The sequence below is a fragment of the Rattus norvegicus genome, chromosome 16, assembly GCF_021556685.1.
Source record: "Rattus norvegicus strain SHRSP/BbbUtx chromosome 16, alternate assembly SHRSP_T2T, whole genome shotgun sequence".
In the NCBI taxonomy this organism is placed as follows: Eukaryota; Metazoa; Chordata; class Mammalia; order Rodentia; family Muridae; genus Rattus; species Rattus norvegicus.
The window spans coordinates 77789497-77805761 of NC_141549.1; the positions used below are offsets into that span (position 1 = coordinate 77789497).

General features: G+C 39.9%; 2 protein-coding genes across 2 annotated transcripts in view; one reads left to right on the top strand and one right to left on the bottom strand.

Moving 5' to 3' along the window:
• Erich1 (glutamate-rich 1) overlaps positions 1-16265 on the top strand; it is a gene marked incomplete at its 5' end in the record, with an annotated part of 52793804 nt that overhangs the window by 46918937 nt on the left and 5858602 nt on the right.
• Tpte2 (transmembrane phosphoinositide 3-phosphatase and tensin homolog 2) overlaps positions 1-16265 on the bottom strand; it is a 100213-nt gene that overhangs the window by 59124 nt on the left and 24824 nt on the right. For both annotated transcript variants that reach the window (NM_001419184.2, NM_001419185.2), the window contains 6 exon segments: positions 1062-1223; positions 2984-3034; positions 7761-7826; positions 9729-9782; positions 12169-12222; positions 13766-13816. In NM_001419184.2, coding sequence (NP_001406113.1) covers positions 1062-1223; positions 2984-3034; positions 7761-7826; positions 9729-9782; positions 12169-12222; positions 13766-13816 — 438 coding nt within the window.

Consider the following 16265-nt stretch of genomic DNA (forward strand, 5'->3'; position numbering starts at 1 on the left):
CTTCTTCTGATTCTGAGATGGCATCTATTTTTAGATTGATGTTTTCCAATATGATAAGGGATTTCTTAATGCTTTCATTAGCGCATGTAAATTATACAAATAATAGACTTCATTTTGTCTCCTAATACATGTGAATAAAATATTTTGCCCATATTCACCCCCGTTACGCCCTCTTGTTTCTGCCTCCTGCTAATGCCTTCCTCCTCCCACCTGGCCCCCTTCTACTTTTGAGTCTGTTTTGTGGTCTGAGTTTCATTAGGGTTCCTAAGAGGAGTATGGCTGAGAGATGATTCACAGAAGCACGGGCACTTTACCAAGGGCTAAATCACTGAAGAAAATGTTGAGAGAGTCCTCTTTAGACACCAAGAAACTGGGCAGTAGACAATTGTCCGTACTCAAAAATGGGCATGAAGATAAAAAGAAATTGTAGGAAAGTGGAGAGACTGCACTCTGGGATGCTCTGAGAATAAAATGAAGCTGGAGAACATATGCCTAACTCGCAGAGCAATCCAACCTCAAGGCGTGACTCACCCACCCATCTGCTTGGAAAACCAGTAAGTAGAGGTCAATTGTCGGTTTTATGGTAAATGTTGTTATTGGGAAGAATATGCCTCTGGATTCTTCTGCACTATAATTAAAGCTTTTGTTTCCTTTGAAGTATGAATAATATGTGATGTATTCTTTAATGTGTCTACAAATTGTATTTGTAATTTGAGTCAATCGAATATTAACATGTGTACATTGCACTCATGCTCCTCTTATTCACGTACATATACACACAGGGGCTGCCTGCCTCATCCTTGAAGCCCATTTAAGTTTCAGCAATTGTGGAATCATGTACAATAAATCGTAAAGTAGGGTCACGACGATAGCTGTGATAAAGCCACTCCACATAGAACTGGTTTTAGATTATTGCTTTTTCTGTGGAACATACCTACAAGGGGAATTATTTGGATGAAGAAGGACCCACTGTTTGAGCTGATCTGACAGTTCTTATAGAATACTTCTCATCTCACTACAGAAATAGCTTTATGCTTAAACGAAAAAGAATTCGCACTTACCCTTCTACATACACTCGGAGAAGAACATCCACAAGGAAAAATAAAGCAATAGCTAAAGAAATGGCCCGATATTCCAAAGGAATATAAATATTCTTTTCAGTGGCATGTAGATCGATAGCCACAAGAAATACATCCAGAAAGATCAGGAGTATTCCAAATATTCTAAAAGAAACAAATAGAGTGGAGATGTTACCTCCATAGTTACACAATATTAAAGCCAATGGCCAGATGTTCCCAAAGTCCTTATTTAGACCTAAATTGTCCTATGGAAGACAGAACAATGTTCCTCTAGGATCTTTAAAAGAAAGTTCAGTTTTCACCCAATACAAGTAGTGGTTAGGAGGTAAAGTGTCACCAAGCCCCTCCCTACTACGGATGTGATTTAGTGCTCCAAGCTAGAACAACAAATCTGAATTAAAATCGCAAGCTTCTTGGTATAAACTCTGTAAATGCTCAGAATTCATTAAGGAGGTTCTACAAATTTCTCAAAATAAATTAAATCACATTTATTCAAATATATTTAAGACTTTAGCAACAAAAGGGAGTGAAAACATGGGTATTATATTCCCTTTAAAAATGCTGTAACCAGTAAGAAGTTTTTCTCAGTGAAATTTTCAAAAAACACCCGATTAATTATACTCATGGGTGCACACATGGATCCTGCTCACAGGGTGGACGCATGAGAAAGAATTAAATCCCATAAATATTTGCATGATTACTTGAATTCTTAAGTGTCCCTACACCTTTTCTTGCATACTTTCAAAGGAAAAAAAAACCCTCCTTATAAATTCACTATTTCCCTAAACTACCAGATGAATCAATTCAACTTTAAAGAGTTTTTCTTTTAACAACTAGACAATTGAAATATTATTAATTTTTGGAATTAGCAGGATAGCTCAGTAGTCAAACACCTGTCACTCAAGTTTGAAGACCTGAGGTCCATCCTCAGCACCTATGCCATGTTTGGAGCAGTACAGCACCTGTAGTCCCAGCTCTAGGGAGGCAGAAACAGAAGGGTCCCTGGAGCTCATTGACCAGTCAACCTAGCTTAATCAGTGAGCACTATGTCCAATGGGAGGCCATATTTAAAAAGAATAAAATGACAAGATACCGAAGATACCCAATGTATATCTGTAGCCTTTTGTACACAGAAACAGACACACACACAAACATAAACACAGAGGCATACACATACACACACACAAGAATACACACACAGACACACAGACATACACACACAAACACACCACACACACATACATACACACAGAGTCAGACAAACATACAGTCACTCAGACATACGCACAGAGAGACAAACACATACAGATACACACAGAGACATAAAAACAAACACACCACACACACATGCAAACATACACACACAGATACAGACAAACACAGAGACACACATATGCACATAGTTATACACACACACAGATACACACACCTGCAAATACATGTACACACACCTACACTAATAGGTAAAGCATCATACACATATAAATTATTAATTTTAAAGGAAGTAATTACATCATATAAATCTAAGTCATCATGTAGAAAAGAAATCTAAGTAAAACAGTTTTGGGAGTGAGTAATTTTGAGTGTATAGAAGATTTAGCTTACAATTTACACTTACAGAGTACATGCTTCACTTTTTTACATTTCTGAGTAAGAAAATATTAATATGTGATGATTTAGTTTTGAGCAAAGGTTATTTCTTTGTTCATCTTAATGTTCAGTTTTAACCGAACTTCTAAGACAGATTAGACCACATTAAGTGTGGATTCATGAGCTAATTAGTGACATTGACAATGGACATTCTTTTACTTCATTCTGTCTTGGTTTTTGGAGGTCCTGTCTCATTAAGCTTTTAAAATTAAAATGTCATAGATATTAATTACTTCTGTTAGACATTCACATACCTGAAGGCAACTGAGGACACAAGGAAATGCACAAATTTCTTAACTGTGCTCCTATAAAAGTAAAATTAAATCAATCACACATCCCCCCCCCCAACATGTTATGAACTCAACAAAACAAAAGCCCTTTATGAGCATAAACTTTAAATGAAAGTTCTCACCAGTTGCAAACCAAAATGTTCTGTGCTACTAACTAAAATGTTTACATTTTTTGTTCCTATCTGGAATATTTGTAAATATAACACCATGTGTTGTATATTTAGTAACATCTTCTGCATGTAAAGTTACGACTCCAGCTTTAAGGGAACATTGAGCTCCAGACTAATCAAATAAAGCATCATGTCATGGAGATGGAAAGGAGTGCTTAGGAGAGGAATAGCCCAATGTCTGCTCTTCCATTAGCAAATTAGGATCTGGGACAAGTCACCAGACTTGGAGAGACATGCTACTCAGAGAAGCTGCAGTGAGCGTTCTGGAGACGACCTACTCTACTGGGCAGTCTTCCTACACACCGATATGGAGATGAATTTTTATAGAATAATAACAGATAGATGAATTGATTTTACAGAATTCTGGGTCTGATTTAGTTTTAGCAAGTTAGGGTAGTTGATTAAGTTTAAGGAGATGGTTTAAGTTATTTGTCTAGAAGGGCATGATAAAGTTAGAATTAAGAGTAGAATGTAAAAATATCCAATAAAAAAGAGTAGAATGTGCCCCTCCCTTGTAGAGTAGTGAGGGTGGCATAGATTAGAAGAAAAGGAGTCCAGCGAGCCTCCATACTTTACAACCATGTTTGTAATTGGAAAAGAAAAATAGATTTGGAACAAGTTAATGAGCAGGGAAAACATCTCATGATAGGTTGGGTCTGAGTTCCTGGATCTTGTGATCTAGGGATGTGGCCTCAGGTTTCAGTGTGCACCATGGAAAGACAGGGTTTTGACAAAGAGCAGCTGATTCTACTGTGAGAATAAGAATAGAGAAAAGATGATTCGCGAGTTTAGCTAAACAAGATTTCAAAAATGAGATATAAGATAGATGATCTGTTTCTCAATAACTATAAATCATCGTCAGCTAAACATAGGGGGAAAACTTGCCACTATAGACTTGGCTTGCTTAAACTTTGTCAATCAATAACAAAAAATTGTTGCTTTGTGGTTATGACGAACTTGTGGAGAGAAAGACAGATGGAAAATGTTTAGTTAGGCCTGAGTTTCAAAAGAATATATAATCAGTAATGCTATTGTAATTTCCTCTTGTGCAGTGACTTTAATCTGTTTTTGAAGAATTGGTTCTTGTGGTGATAGTTTATAGAGAGTATGTAACTTGTGGCTATGAGGTAATCTATTTCTTACCTGGAGAATTTTGTCTTAGGTAATCTAAAAAGGCTAAGGTAAAAAAATAAAGCTTGTATGTATGTAATGTATGTATGTATGTATGTATGTATGTATGTATGTATGTATGTGAAGTTCTGTGAGCTTGTTGAAGCTTGCTCCATCCACCAAGTGCGTGCATTCGTGTGTGTGTGTGTGTGTGTGTGTGTGTTGTGTGTGTGTGGTTTGTGCGTGTGTATGTGTGTGCGTCTTTCGTTCTTTCTTGCCAGTCCCCTAAGCGTTCAGAGTCTCTCACTGGTCACAGGGAGTGCAGGCCCCAGATAATCAAGCTTTGCTACCTCAGAGAAAAGTCTGCTGAATGACCAATTACTGACTTTACATCCTTGCCTCAGTTTCCTCTGTTGAAGCTGGCCTTCAACAGAGAGACCTCGGTGTCCTAGCAACAAAATAATGTATTTCTTTTTAAAAATACAAACTGAAGAAGCACTCCCAAACTCTTTCTGTAAAGCCAGTATCTTCCTTATACCCAGAGAAGGTAAAGACACAGCAAAAGGACAGGCAGACATTCCTGATAAACAGAGATACAAAATCCTCCCATACTAGCACACTGAATAAAAACATCTATTCAGAAAGCCATTCTCGGTGGTAAAGTTGGCTTAATCCTAGAAACGCAGTGGCCATTCAACATACATAAGTCAGTACACAGAGTAAAGCACATAAGTAACTCGAGAAAAGGCATATGATCATCTCAAGAGATGTAAAATACAACCTTTGGCAAAAATCCAACATGCTTCATGATAAAAGCCTAGAGAAAGTAGACCTGGAAGTGATGCACCTTAACATACTAAAGGTTACATATGACAAACCCACAGCTACATTGTCCTAAATGTAGACAAACATGAAGCAATCTCATTAAAACCGGGATGTGATAGGGCTGCCGATTTTCCTCACAGTGTACAGCCAGAAGTACTAGCCAGAGCAGTTATGCAAGAGAAGGAAATTATAGGTCTACAGACAAGGAAAGTCAAATTATCCTTAGTCGCGGATGGTAGCATATTGTACATAAGAGATCCCAAAATTCCATCAGGAAACTGCTAGAGATGGTAACAGTTTCAACAAAGGGGCACGGTACACAATCACCTTACAAGACCTTTTCGATACACCACGGCCAACAAAGAGAGAGAGAGAGAGATCAATGGCATATCCTGATTGACAACAGTCAAAGACAATAACTACGAATAAACCCAACCAAGGAGGTGCAAGGCTCCTACAATCAAACTTTCAAATCTCTGAAGAAAGTGATTGAGAAAGACCCCAGAAAATGGAAACGTATCCCATGAACATGGATAGGCAGCACTGGTATTGTGAAAATGACCATCCTACCAAAAGCAATTTAAAGATTCAATTCCATCTGACTCAAAATCTCCATCCCGTTCCTCACAGAAATAGGAAAAAAAAAATCCTAAAACTCATATGGAACCAGCAAAGACCTCGATATTCAAACAATCATGAACAAAAAGAATAATGCTGGAGCGACCGCCATTTCTGACCTCAAGGTATATTACAGTAAAACAATAACAAAGTCATACGACCTCCGATAAAACCAGATAAGGTGAATCTAATAGAAGAGAAAGTGGGAAAGAGCCTCGAACACATTTGCATGGGGGAGACTTTCCTGAACAGAGCACCAATGGCTCGAGCTTCTGTAAGGCAAAGGACACTGTCAGTAGGACAAAATGGCAACCTACAGATTGGAAAAAGATCTTTACCAAGCCTACACCTGATAGGGCTAATATCGAAAATATATGAAGAACTCAAGAAGATAAACTTCAGAAAATCAAGTAACCCAATGAAGTAAACTGAGAATTCTCAACTGAGGAATCTCCAATGGCTGAGAAGAACCTAAAGAAATGTTCAAAATCCTTAGTCATCAAGGAAATGAAAATCAAAATAACCTTGCAATTCTACCTTACACCCATTAGAATAGGTAAGATCAAACACTCCGGGGACAGCACATGTTGCCGAGGACGTGGAGAAAGAGGAACGCTCCTCCACTGATGGTAGGATTGCAAACTGGTACAACCACTATGGAAATCAGTCTGGAAGTTTCTCAGAAAATTGGACACTGAACTACCTGAGGACCAAGCTACACCACTCCTGGGCATATATCCAAAAGATGTTCCAACATATAACAAGGGCACGTGCTCCACTGTTCATAGAAGCTTATTTATAATAGCCAGAAGCTGGAAACAACCCAGATGTCTCTCAACCAAAGAACAGATACAGAGAATTTGGTACATTTACACAATGGAGTACTACTCAGCAATCAAAAAGGACTTCATGAATTTCATAGGCAAATGGATGTAACTAGAAACTATTATAGTGAACTAGGCAACCCAGACCCAGAAAGACGATTGCTACCCGTTCTCTCTCTTATCCACAGTTCCTAGTTCAACTCTTCAGATGTAGGAAGACCACATGGAGTAACCACAGACACTAGGAAATGCGTAGACGCCTGAGGTGGATGTGGGGGCGAGAGGGGAAGAGCAGGATACAGGTGATACGAAGTTCTTATACGACAACAAAGCTTACTTCTCATGGAGTAAAAAGGAAATGCTTGCTTTGCTCAGTCTGCCTGAATTTTACCTCATCCCTGACAACTCCACTAGGGAAAATGTTTAGCTAATTGTGCAGAGTTTAATAAAGTGGTAGGGTGACCGTTTTGGAATGAATGGTCTCAGATTTTTTTAAAAGTTATTTAAAGTGGAGATTCTAGGAGACTTATTGCATTCATTAGGTGGTCATTTGTTTCCCATGTAATATCTGAGCAGGAAGAAGTTACAATAGTGACTGGCTACTTTCATTCTGGTAGCACTTTTACCCTCCATAGCACTGATAGAAGTTGATGATGGCTACCCAACATGGCAGAATCCCAACAGGGCAGAATCCCCAACATACCTATAATCAGACACGAGGGATTTTCAGAACATACTGTTTTGTTATGGATCATAAATAGAAATGCTATTCTATCTGTACAATAATAAAAATCTCAGTGGGAAGAGGTCTTCTATCACCAAAATGCACTCACTTTCACTAACCTACCATTTCTTGTAGACAAAAATCTACAAACTGGAAATCAGAAGATACCCAGGAAAACTTAAAAAGGGCCAGTGTTAAAGGATAAATAGAATTCTTTACAATTCTCCTTAAAGACATGCTGTGAGTGAAACCACATCAGTTTAAACTAGAAAAACTATTATTTGTGAGCGAACAAAAATTTTTTTTCCAAACATGGTACTTGTCTACAAATTAACTCAATTGGTTGTTATTGAGTAATTTTACACATCTCTCTCATCACTTTTGCCTCAGTAAAAGCTCTGTCTTCCCGAAGACAAGCAAGAGATCCACCAGCGGTTCCTTCTTGCCCCTCAGATGCCAAGGTCACTCACCAGTATGACTCTCGGATGTCAACATGCTCGTCCTCGTCGTACAGCTTGGAGATCTGGTTTAACTTGCTTTAGCACCAACGAATGCAGAGAAACGTCATTAGAGACTGCTACATTTAACAGTAACGTGAAAACAGTTTGACCTGGAACCCCTTTGAATCTATGAGATGACTTTTTAGGAAAATAAATATTTAGAATCATTCCTCAGCAAACTCTCTGCCCGGGGACATTGTCTCTGTGCATATATACATACATATATATATATATATATATATATATATATATATATATATATATATATATCTCCTCTGTATGCACATATACGTTCACATACACATGCACATACATAAGCAGTCTTTATGACACCATCATTGCAACATGAAATATACCAATCTTTTAACAAAGTAGTCTACTGATCCTACAGTATTTGTCAGCACTAAAGATTAAACACTCATCTAGCAGCTGAGTGAATTCAAAGACTTATTTTGGGTTGAAATATGCACAGTTACCCTACAGTTTCTAAGATTATTAAACACTTAAATCTTATATGCCTATTAGTTGTTTGGAGACTGGTACTTAATATTACCTAAAATTAAAACTTGCATACTATTAAGACATCTTGTGGCTTCATAAAGCAAATTTTTTAATTGCTCCATCTAAATCAATCTGTGTCGTCATTTTGGAGGTTACACTTATTGCAAAATTCAGCCTGGAAGTGAACGCTGCCCTTTCTAGTTTCATGGTGTGTGAAAGTCTTTATACCACCCTGTGCTTTTCATAGACCGCAGAAGTTGTCTCGCCGCCCTTAGATCAGATTAGACTAAGTAAAAGTCTGAAAGGACGACTCCACTGTGGGAATGGGCTTGAGACACTAGTATTATGAAGAGGCAAGAGGGGCAGCTCGGGGGGGAGGGGCAGCTCGGGGGGAGGGGCAGCTCGGGGGGAGGGGCAGCTCGGGGGGAGGGGCAGCTCGGGGGGAGGGGCAGCTCTAGAGGAGAGGGACAAGTTTAAGGTCTATTACTTTGATTCTTTTCTGGCTAGGGTTCCATTTTCTTCCTACTTACTGTCATCTTCCTTCTTGCTCCAAATTTCCTGCCTTGCTCATTCTCCCCTCCCCCTTGATTATTTTATTTATTATTTATTTAATTCACTTCACATACCGGTCACAGCCCTCCTCTCTCCTCTCACCCCCACATAGTCCCTCCCTGTCACCCCCTTCTTTTCTCCTCTGAGAAGGGGGAGGCCTGCCCTGGGTACCAACCCACCTTGGAACATCAAGTCATGCAGGACTAAGCACATCCTCTCCAGCTGAGACCGCACAAGGCAGCCCAGTTAGGGGGAACAGGATCTACAGGCAGGCAGCAGAGTTAGGGGCAGTCCCTGCTGCAGTTGTTGGAGGACACACATGAAGTTACATCGGGGGAGGGACTCAGTCCAGCCAGTGCTCATTCTTTGGTTGGTGGTTTAGTCTCTGGGAACCCCTCTGAGGCTCCAGGTTAACTGATTCTGTTGGTCTTCCTGTCTTTTGAAGTACCTGTCCCTACTGTGGAAACCCCTCCATCCTTCCCCTAACTCTTCCAGAAACCTACGAGAAGTGCAGGCACAAAGGTGGAACTGACTCCTGCTCAGTCTAACAGTGTCACACGGGTGGTTGCAGATTAGAAGTAAAATACCCTCTTGTAAGCATTTTCTCTTTCAACTAACACAGAAAAGTACCTACAGATGCTACATACAGCAAGACGACTTTTAAAAATAACAACCTACGTTGTTGTTTATATTTCTAAAGAGCTCCCAAGTCTCAGTATCTTACTTTTCTGTGCATCCAAGTACATTGGAATGTATGCATCTCTTTGTGTATGTATATGTATATGTAATATATATATGTATATGTGTGTGTATGGTTTGTCTGTATATATATATACACACAAATATATATATATATACATATATATATATATATTTTTATCTCACCATTTGTTGATTTGCTCTTCCTGGATTTCTTCTGATATTAAATCAGATGTGCTGCTAAGGGAGTGTTTAAAAACATACAGTCAGATACCACATGCTTTTTTTTTTTTCGGAGCTGGGGACCGAACCCAGGGCCTCGCGCTTCCTAGGCAAGCGCTCTACCACTGAGCTAAATCCCCAACCCCCACATGCTTTTTAAGAACTGTCTTTTTTTGTTCAAATTAGTTATATTGACTGCTTGACATTCATAAACTTGTTAGCTTAGTAATATAATAGAACGGGTTAAAATTTAACATAGCAAAAACGACAAAGTTTTAAGCACTATTCTTTCATATCGAAAGAAACGCCAATGTAAAAACAGTATTTTGTAGTTGAATTTACTGTAGGTTCGAGTTTTATATCCATTTTTACTAATATGCATTGCTGTGATATTTCCACACAGAGCTACAGAATGCACTCGACATATCCACCCAGCCTCTGTTCACCCCATTCCACAGCCGCCTCAGTCCCTTGTAACCACCATGCTGCTTTCAGATCAGCTCTTCTCTTCCCACCTCAACCCCACCCCGCACATAGAAGAAATCATGATACTTTCTTTCAGTATTTACCTCACTTCAGTTAGACAGTGTCAACCAGTTCTATTCATTTTACTGGAAATGAAAGAATTTTGTTCTTTGGGCCTCAACAATATTCCACTTTGTCCATACATCACATTTTCTTGGTTCACTCATCCCTTGGTAGACACCTAGGCCCCATGTACCGCCTAACTCCTGAGAATAGTGCGGTAATACACGTGGGGATATGAGCACCTTTATTATGTGTAGATTTGGTTTCCCCAGAGTCTATGCCAAGGAGTGGGGTATCTCTTCCGTTTGTTTGTCATTTTTAAACTGGTTGGGTTTTGATATTTCTTGAGTCTTTACTATATTCTCAGTATTGATGTCTGCTGAATGAATGCTTGAGAAACATTTCCTACCATTCTGCACATTGTGTCTTTACTCTTTTATTTCCGGTACAGTGCAGAAGCTTTAAAACTTCTTAAAATTAGGTTTATTTGTTCGTGCGTGCCTGTGCACCTGCGCATGCGCGTGCGTGCGTGCGTGCATGCGTGCGCGCGTGTGTGTGTTGTACATGTGCCGCAGGCCAACTTGCACAAAGCACTTCTCTTTAACCATGGGAGGCATCGGCTTTAGCAGCAGTTGGCGATCTTGCCCGGTTGAGAAGCTTCTCACTCTTAGGTACTCTTTATCAATTTCACGTTTGTTTCCTTGCTTTGGGCAGGGGGAGGGGTGTCCTTATACTGATAACCATCACCTGTGCCAGTATCGGAAAATGTTTTCCCCTGGTAGTTTTTAAGTTTCTGGCCTTGAATCAAAGTCCTCGCTACATTTCAAGTTGGTTTTTGTGCGGGGTGAGAGATAGGGATCTTCCGCGTGCGGATGTTGAGGCCACACCCCACCCCACCCCCACACTATTCATTGGAGAGGATCTCCTCAGAGTTTGATTTCCAGCACCTATGCTGAGAATCAGCCGGTTGTAGGCCTGCGGATCCGTTACTGAGTTTTTGTCCTGTTCCATTTATCTATGTGCTGTTGTATGCTGGCACTACGTGGCCTCACTGTGGGCATGTGCTACGGCTCTGGTATATGTCTTCCCGTCAGGTACTTTAGATGCCTCTAGCATTGCTCTTTCTGTCTAGCATTGCCTTAGCCCTTTAGGGTCTTTTGTGCTTCCCTACTTATTTCAGGCTCGCCTTCTAAGATTTCCAAAGACTATCATTAGCATTTTATAGAGGCTCTACTGATCCAGACCCTACTGTCTTCTTAGCTACCCGTCTGTCTTTGGAAACCTTTTGTTATTTTCAATGGCATCTACTATTGTTGGATATTACCCGCCCCCCTCCAAATTGTGGTTGTTTCTCTTTGTCCCTCAGGTATGGCACCAATTGAGAACCTTCCAAGAGGATTGACTGTAGCTGTAGATTGTGGCTGCAGACTCTTGCCGGAGAGTGAAGGATACAGCTCTGGTGTATTCGCTCCTCTTCTTACTGTTTGAGAGCATTTCTGTCCTTTCACACTGCTACCCACCCTTTTCATCCTAAATGGGTATTTCTCTACCCTTGGCTTATTCCACTGCTCTGCCACACACAGACATTTTAACATTTGTGGGTGGATTTTAGCTACTAAAACTAAGAGTAAAGACCAGGAATAAGAGGGTTCCCTCTTTAGTATTCCTCTTTTTTTGTTCCACAACTTAAGGCACGAAGAATGTTTCCTGCAGAAGCTCAGCATGACAGAGAGAACACAAGAGTACAAAAAGAACTGTGTTCCCTTGCATAATAAATGCCCCGACCTCAAACTCTGTGTTACACAGGAAAGAATCCGCTGGTGTACACCGAGGGGAGAGGGGCAGAGAAAGAAGTATTAATCTATTTATATCTTACAGAATGCTGGTCGACACAGATGATTGTGTTTTCATTGTACTTGAGACTTGGCTACTAAAGGATTAAAAAAAAAAAAAAAGATAAGACACCGTGTGATTCAAGTGAGTTTGAGTTCATTATAACCCAGTGACTGTAACTGTCATTCGAGCTGTAAACTATTTGAACCTTAGGATTTTTTTCACCTACAGGGATAGCGCTGTCGTCCAGGGGGAGCACACCTGCCTGCCTAGTACATGCCCTAGCAATAAAGCGAAACCTCACATGTAAACCAACTGTTGGCAGCCTAATAAGTCACAGCCCCCACAAATGGTGTTTCGGGTGTTAATAAATATTTTAGTCTTGTTTAAAGAGGTAAGCTGCTGGATGTTCTGACAGACTGTGTAACTCCAGCTTTTGAGAAGCTGAGGCAGGAGGATCACAAGATCAAATTCAGCCTGGGCTTCATAGCAAGATGTTGACTCAAAAAAAAAAAACCAAACAAACAAAAAACAAAAAACAAAAACAAACAGCAAAGCATAGAAAAAAAACTTAAGAAGTAAGTAAGGCCCTTGCTACTGAACCTAAACCAATGGGTAAAAGTTATGGTGGAATTTATTTTGAATCTAATTTGGTGCATAGTAGCCAATCCCGGTTATCACATCTAATGTCTTGCTTGCTAAGTAACCCCTCCACCTTCTTACCCTAAGCACCCCTCCACCTTCTTACCCTAAGCACCCCTCCACCTTCTTACCCTAAGCACCCCTTCACTTTCTTACCTTAGGCACCCCCTTCACACTCTTACCCTAAGCACCCCCTCCACCTTCTTATCCTCATCAGTTGTTTTTACCACACCAGAAAGGGCCTCCTAGACATGAGCCAAAGTCCTTCAGTATTTGACGGCTTTAGTTTTGGGATACCCGCTTCCTCTAGTAGCTGAGGTCTAGAGAGTGACAGACACATCAAGGGTTCACTATTTACATCCTTTTCCACCAAGTTCCTTGGTATTTCGTCATTCCAAACAGGAGTCTTTTCTTTGTTTACTTGGAATAATAACATTAAAACCTGGAAATTCTAATAATTTTAGCTGATGCTAAACATACTAGAAGGTGGAAAAAGTATGAGGTGTACCTCTTTTATCAAATTGATCCAAAATGATAGAAAGGTTCATCTATATGCTAGGACCGCTTCTATGAGCCTCCAAATCTTAGTTTCTCTCTCTGCTTCTGTGTACAAGTATAAGGTTACATCTGTATGCATCTCACTTCTGTGTATAAGGTTACATCTGTATGCATCTCACTTCTGTGTATAAGGTTACATCTGTATGCATCTCACTTCTGTGTATAAGGTTACATCTGTATGCATCTCACTTCTGTGTATAATGTTACATCTATATGTATCTCACTTCTGCATATATGTGTAAGGTTGCATCTGTATGTATCTCACTTCTGTGTATAAGTATAAGGTTGCATCTGTATGTATCTCACTTCTGTGTATAAGTATAAGGTTGCATCTGTATGTATGTATCTCTGTGAAACCTCACACAGCCCATATTTCAATCCACATAATCTCCATTATAAACTACTGGTGCGTTTCGTTAACAGTTTAGTAACCATCTCACAGTTCGCTGGCAGCTTCTTTACCACGTAGCAAAGCAGAATCGTTCAGGTATCTAGACGGTGTAAAGAAAAATACAGATAGTCAGACGCCATGCAGTTTCCAAGGTTCAACTTTCTGGCTGAAAGTCACTTAAATTATTCTATAAACTATAGACCAGCTAACATTTACCCACATGGAAGTCTTTTATTGGTAAACTTTTATATCTTCTTCCTACAAACCACAAACTGACAGCAAGACCCTATTGCTGAAGACAGCCCTACACGACTCACTGAACGGAGAAAAGTCAAGTCGGTGCCTACTCAGAGCCTTCTACCCTACATGCCAGCATCTTTAGGACAGGGAGGTACTGTCTACTCTACCAAAGGAGAAATGTAAACACCAACCCATCTGCAAACATTTTGACTTACAATGACTTCCTGACTGTAAAGTGTGTCAGGGCGGTGGTGGCACAAAGCTTGGGGGAGGGGGTGACCAACTAATGTCTGCTATGACTTAAGGCCCACTTCTGCGATGGGACCCATACCTGAAACTGCTTGGGTGACCAAGTACAAGATAGCTCAGGGACTAAGGGCAAGGCCAAATACAACTGTTCTACAAAAGAATGTAGCAATAGGGGTCTGGAGAGATGGCTCAGAGGTTGAGAGCACCGATCGCTCTTCCAGAGATTCTGAGTTTGATCCCCAGCAACCACATGGTGGCTCACAACCATCTGCAATGGGATCTGATGCCCTCTTCTGGTGTGTCTGAAGACAGCTACAGTGTACAGTATACAGTATACATAGGATAAATAAATAATTTTTTAAAAAAAATTTCTTTTAAAAACATGGCAATGAAATGACTCTTAGTGACATTCTGCTATAGTCATAGATCCCTGCCTTGCTCAGCCATTACCACAGTTTTTTTTTTCTCCTGAGGCAGACGGGAGTCAATACAGAGACCCACAGACAGATATAGGGAGAGTAAGAGACCTTGAAGCATTCAGCTTTAAAAGGGATGTTTCCACTAAATTCATCCCCTTAGAGCTATGGAAATCGCAGGAGAGGAGATGGGAAGATTATAGGAACTCTGTAAAATCTTTAAATTCAATTCCTTATTAACTTAGCCATACTGTGAAAACATTTGACGAGCGAATTCCAAATTCAAATGCAACTTCTAGATATGAATCATTCTTTACTATGTCAATCTGTCCTTCTCAAGTCCCTCTGTCAGCTGTGTACTTTCAGAAGCATCACAAATAGATGCCTTCTCTGCTTTTACACAAGGAAGGTGATGGCACAAGCTGGGGGCTTCAATCAAAGTAAAGACGCGGGTATGCATTTGGAGGTACACGGTGCCATATTTCTGGAGAGCGAGGCTCCATTATAGAATCTATTGAATCCATTCCCCTAGGCTGAAGGTTTCCTCTGCTGCCAGCCAAATACTGTCTTCTGGTTATAAATGGGGTTCCTTTCTCCCTTGGTCAACAAAGGGGACAAACTCCAGGAGATAGAAAACACAATAAAGTATATATTATATATAATATATTACATAATAATTGGTGAGTCTACCCAGGAACTAGAATTGGTAGTTCTAAAAGATCAGAAGAAGCACAAAACCTCCTAGAAATGTCAAAAGCTACACCATGGAGTCCTATCAACATGGCTGCCTAAGCAAGACCAGAACAAAGACAAACCAACAGACATGCTCACATGGAAATGGAAAAGCCCATGGGGACTCAACCCTAGCCAGAGAACAACAGGCAAGGAAGGAAGGAAGTGGGAGAAAGAGTCTTTCAGGGAAGAGCGCACCAACCAGTTATCCAATACCCAGTGGTGAGCTCTGAGAACAGACATACAGGTCAGCGTCTACAGATCGAGCAGGCTGTATTGCTGCATTCATGAAAATATAGATAACTTATTCCTCCTTTCGTCATCTTTATTCAAAAGGCAAAGTTTATTATGAAAAGTTTACATGAGAATACATTAGACTGTTGGAGCCTTGTTATCCCATGAATGTTCCTGAGAGAAAATAACTCAAATGTTAATCTCTCAGAGAGTGGTGGTGGTGGTGGTGGTGGTGGTGGTGGTGGTGGTGTGTGTGTGTGTGTGTGTATAAAATTTTATGTGTTGGTAAATACACACAAGAATACACATAAGTGTGTATTATTAATTCCCTTGAAGCCTAAATGGTATTGGTGATGACTCTACTTAGTCATAGGCTTTCCAGTTCAGATAAAGCACTAGTAATGGGTTATAGGGCACCACATGACTTCCTAGACTTCTGTAGCAAAAATTAGTTAAAATCATCAATTTATAAGTGAATTAATCTCTAAAAAATGTTATCTAAACCTGTTACTTGAAGTTAAATATGCCATTTTCTCTGGAAATTATATATATGTGAGAATATATATATATATATATCACAATTTTTAATAACAAATTCTTTAGTCCTATCAAAAATATTGAGTCATGTGTCTAGTTATGGTCATTCTAATCAGCCCGTGTTCGCCTTCCCCTGTGTAA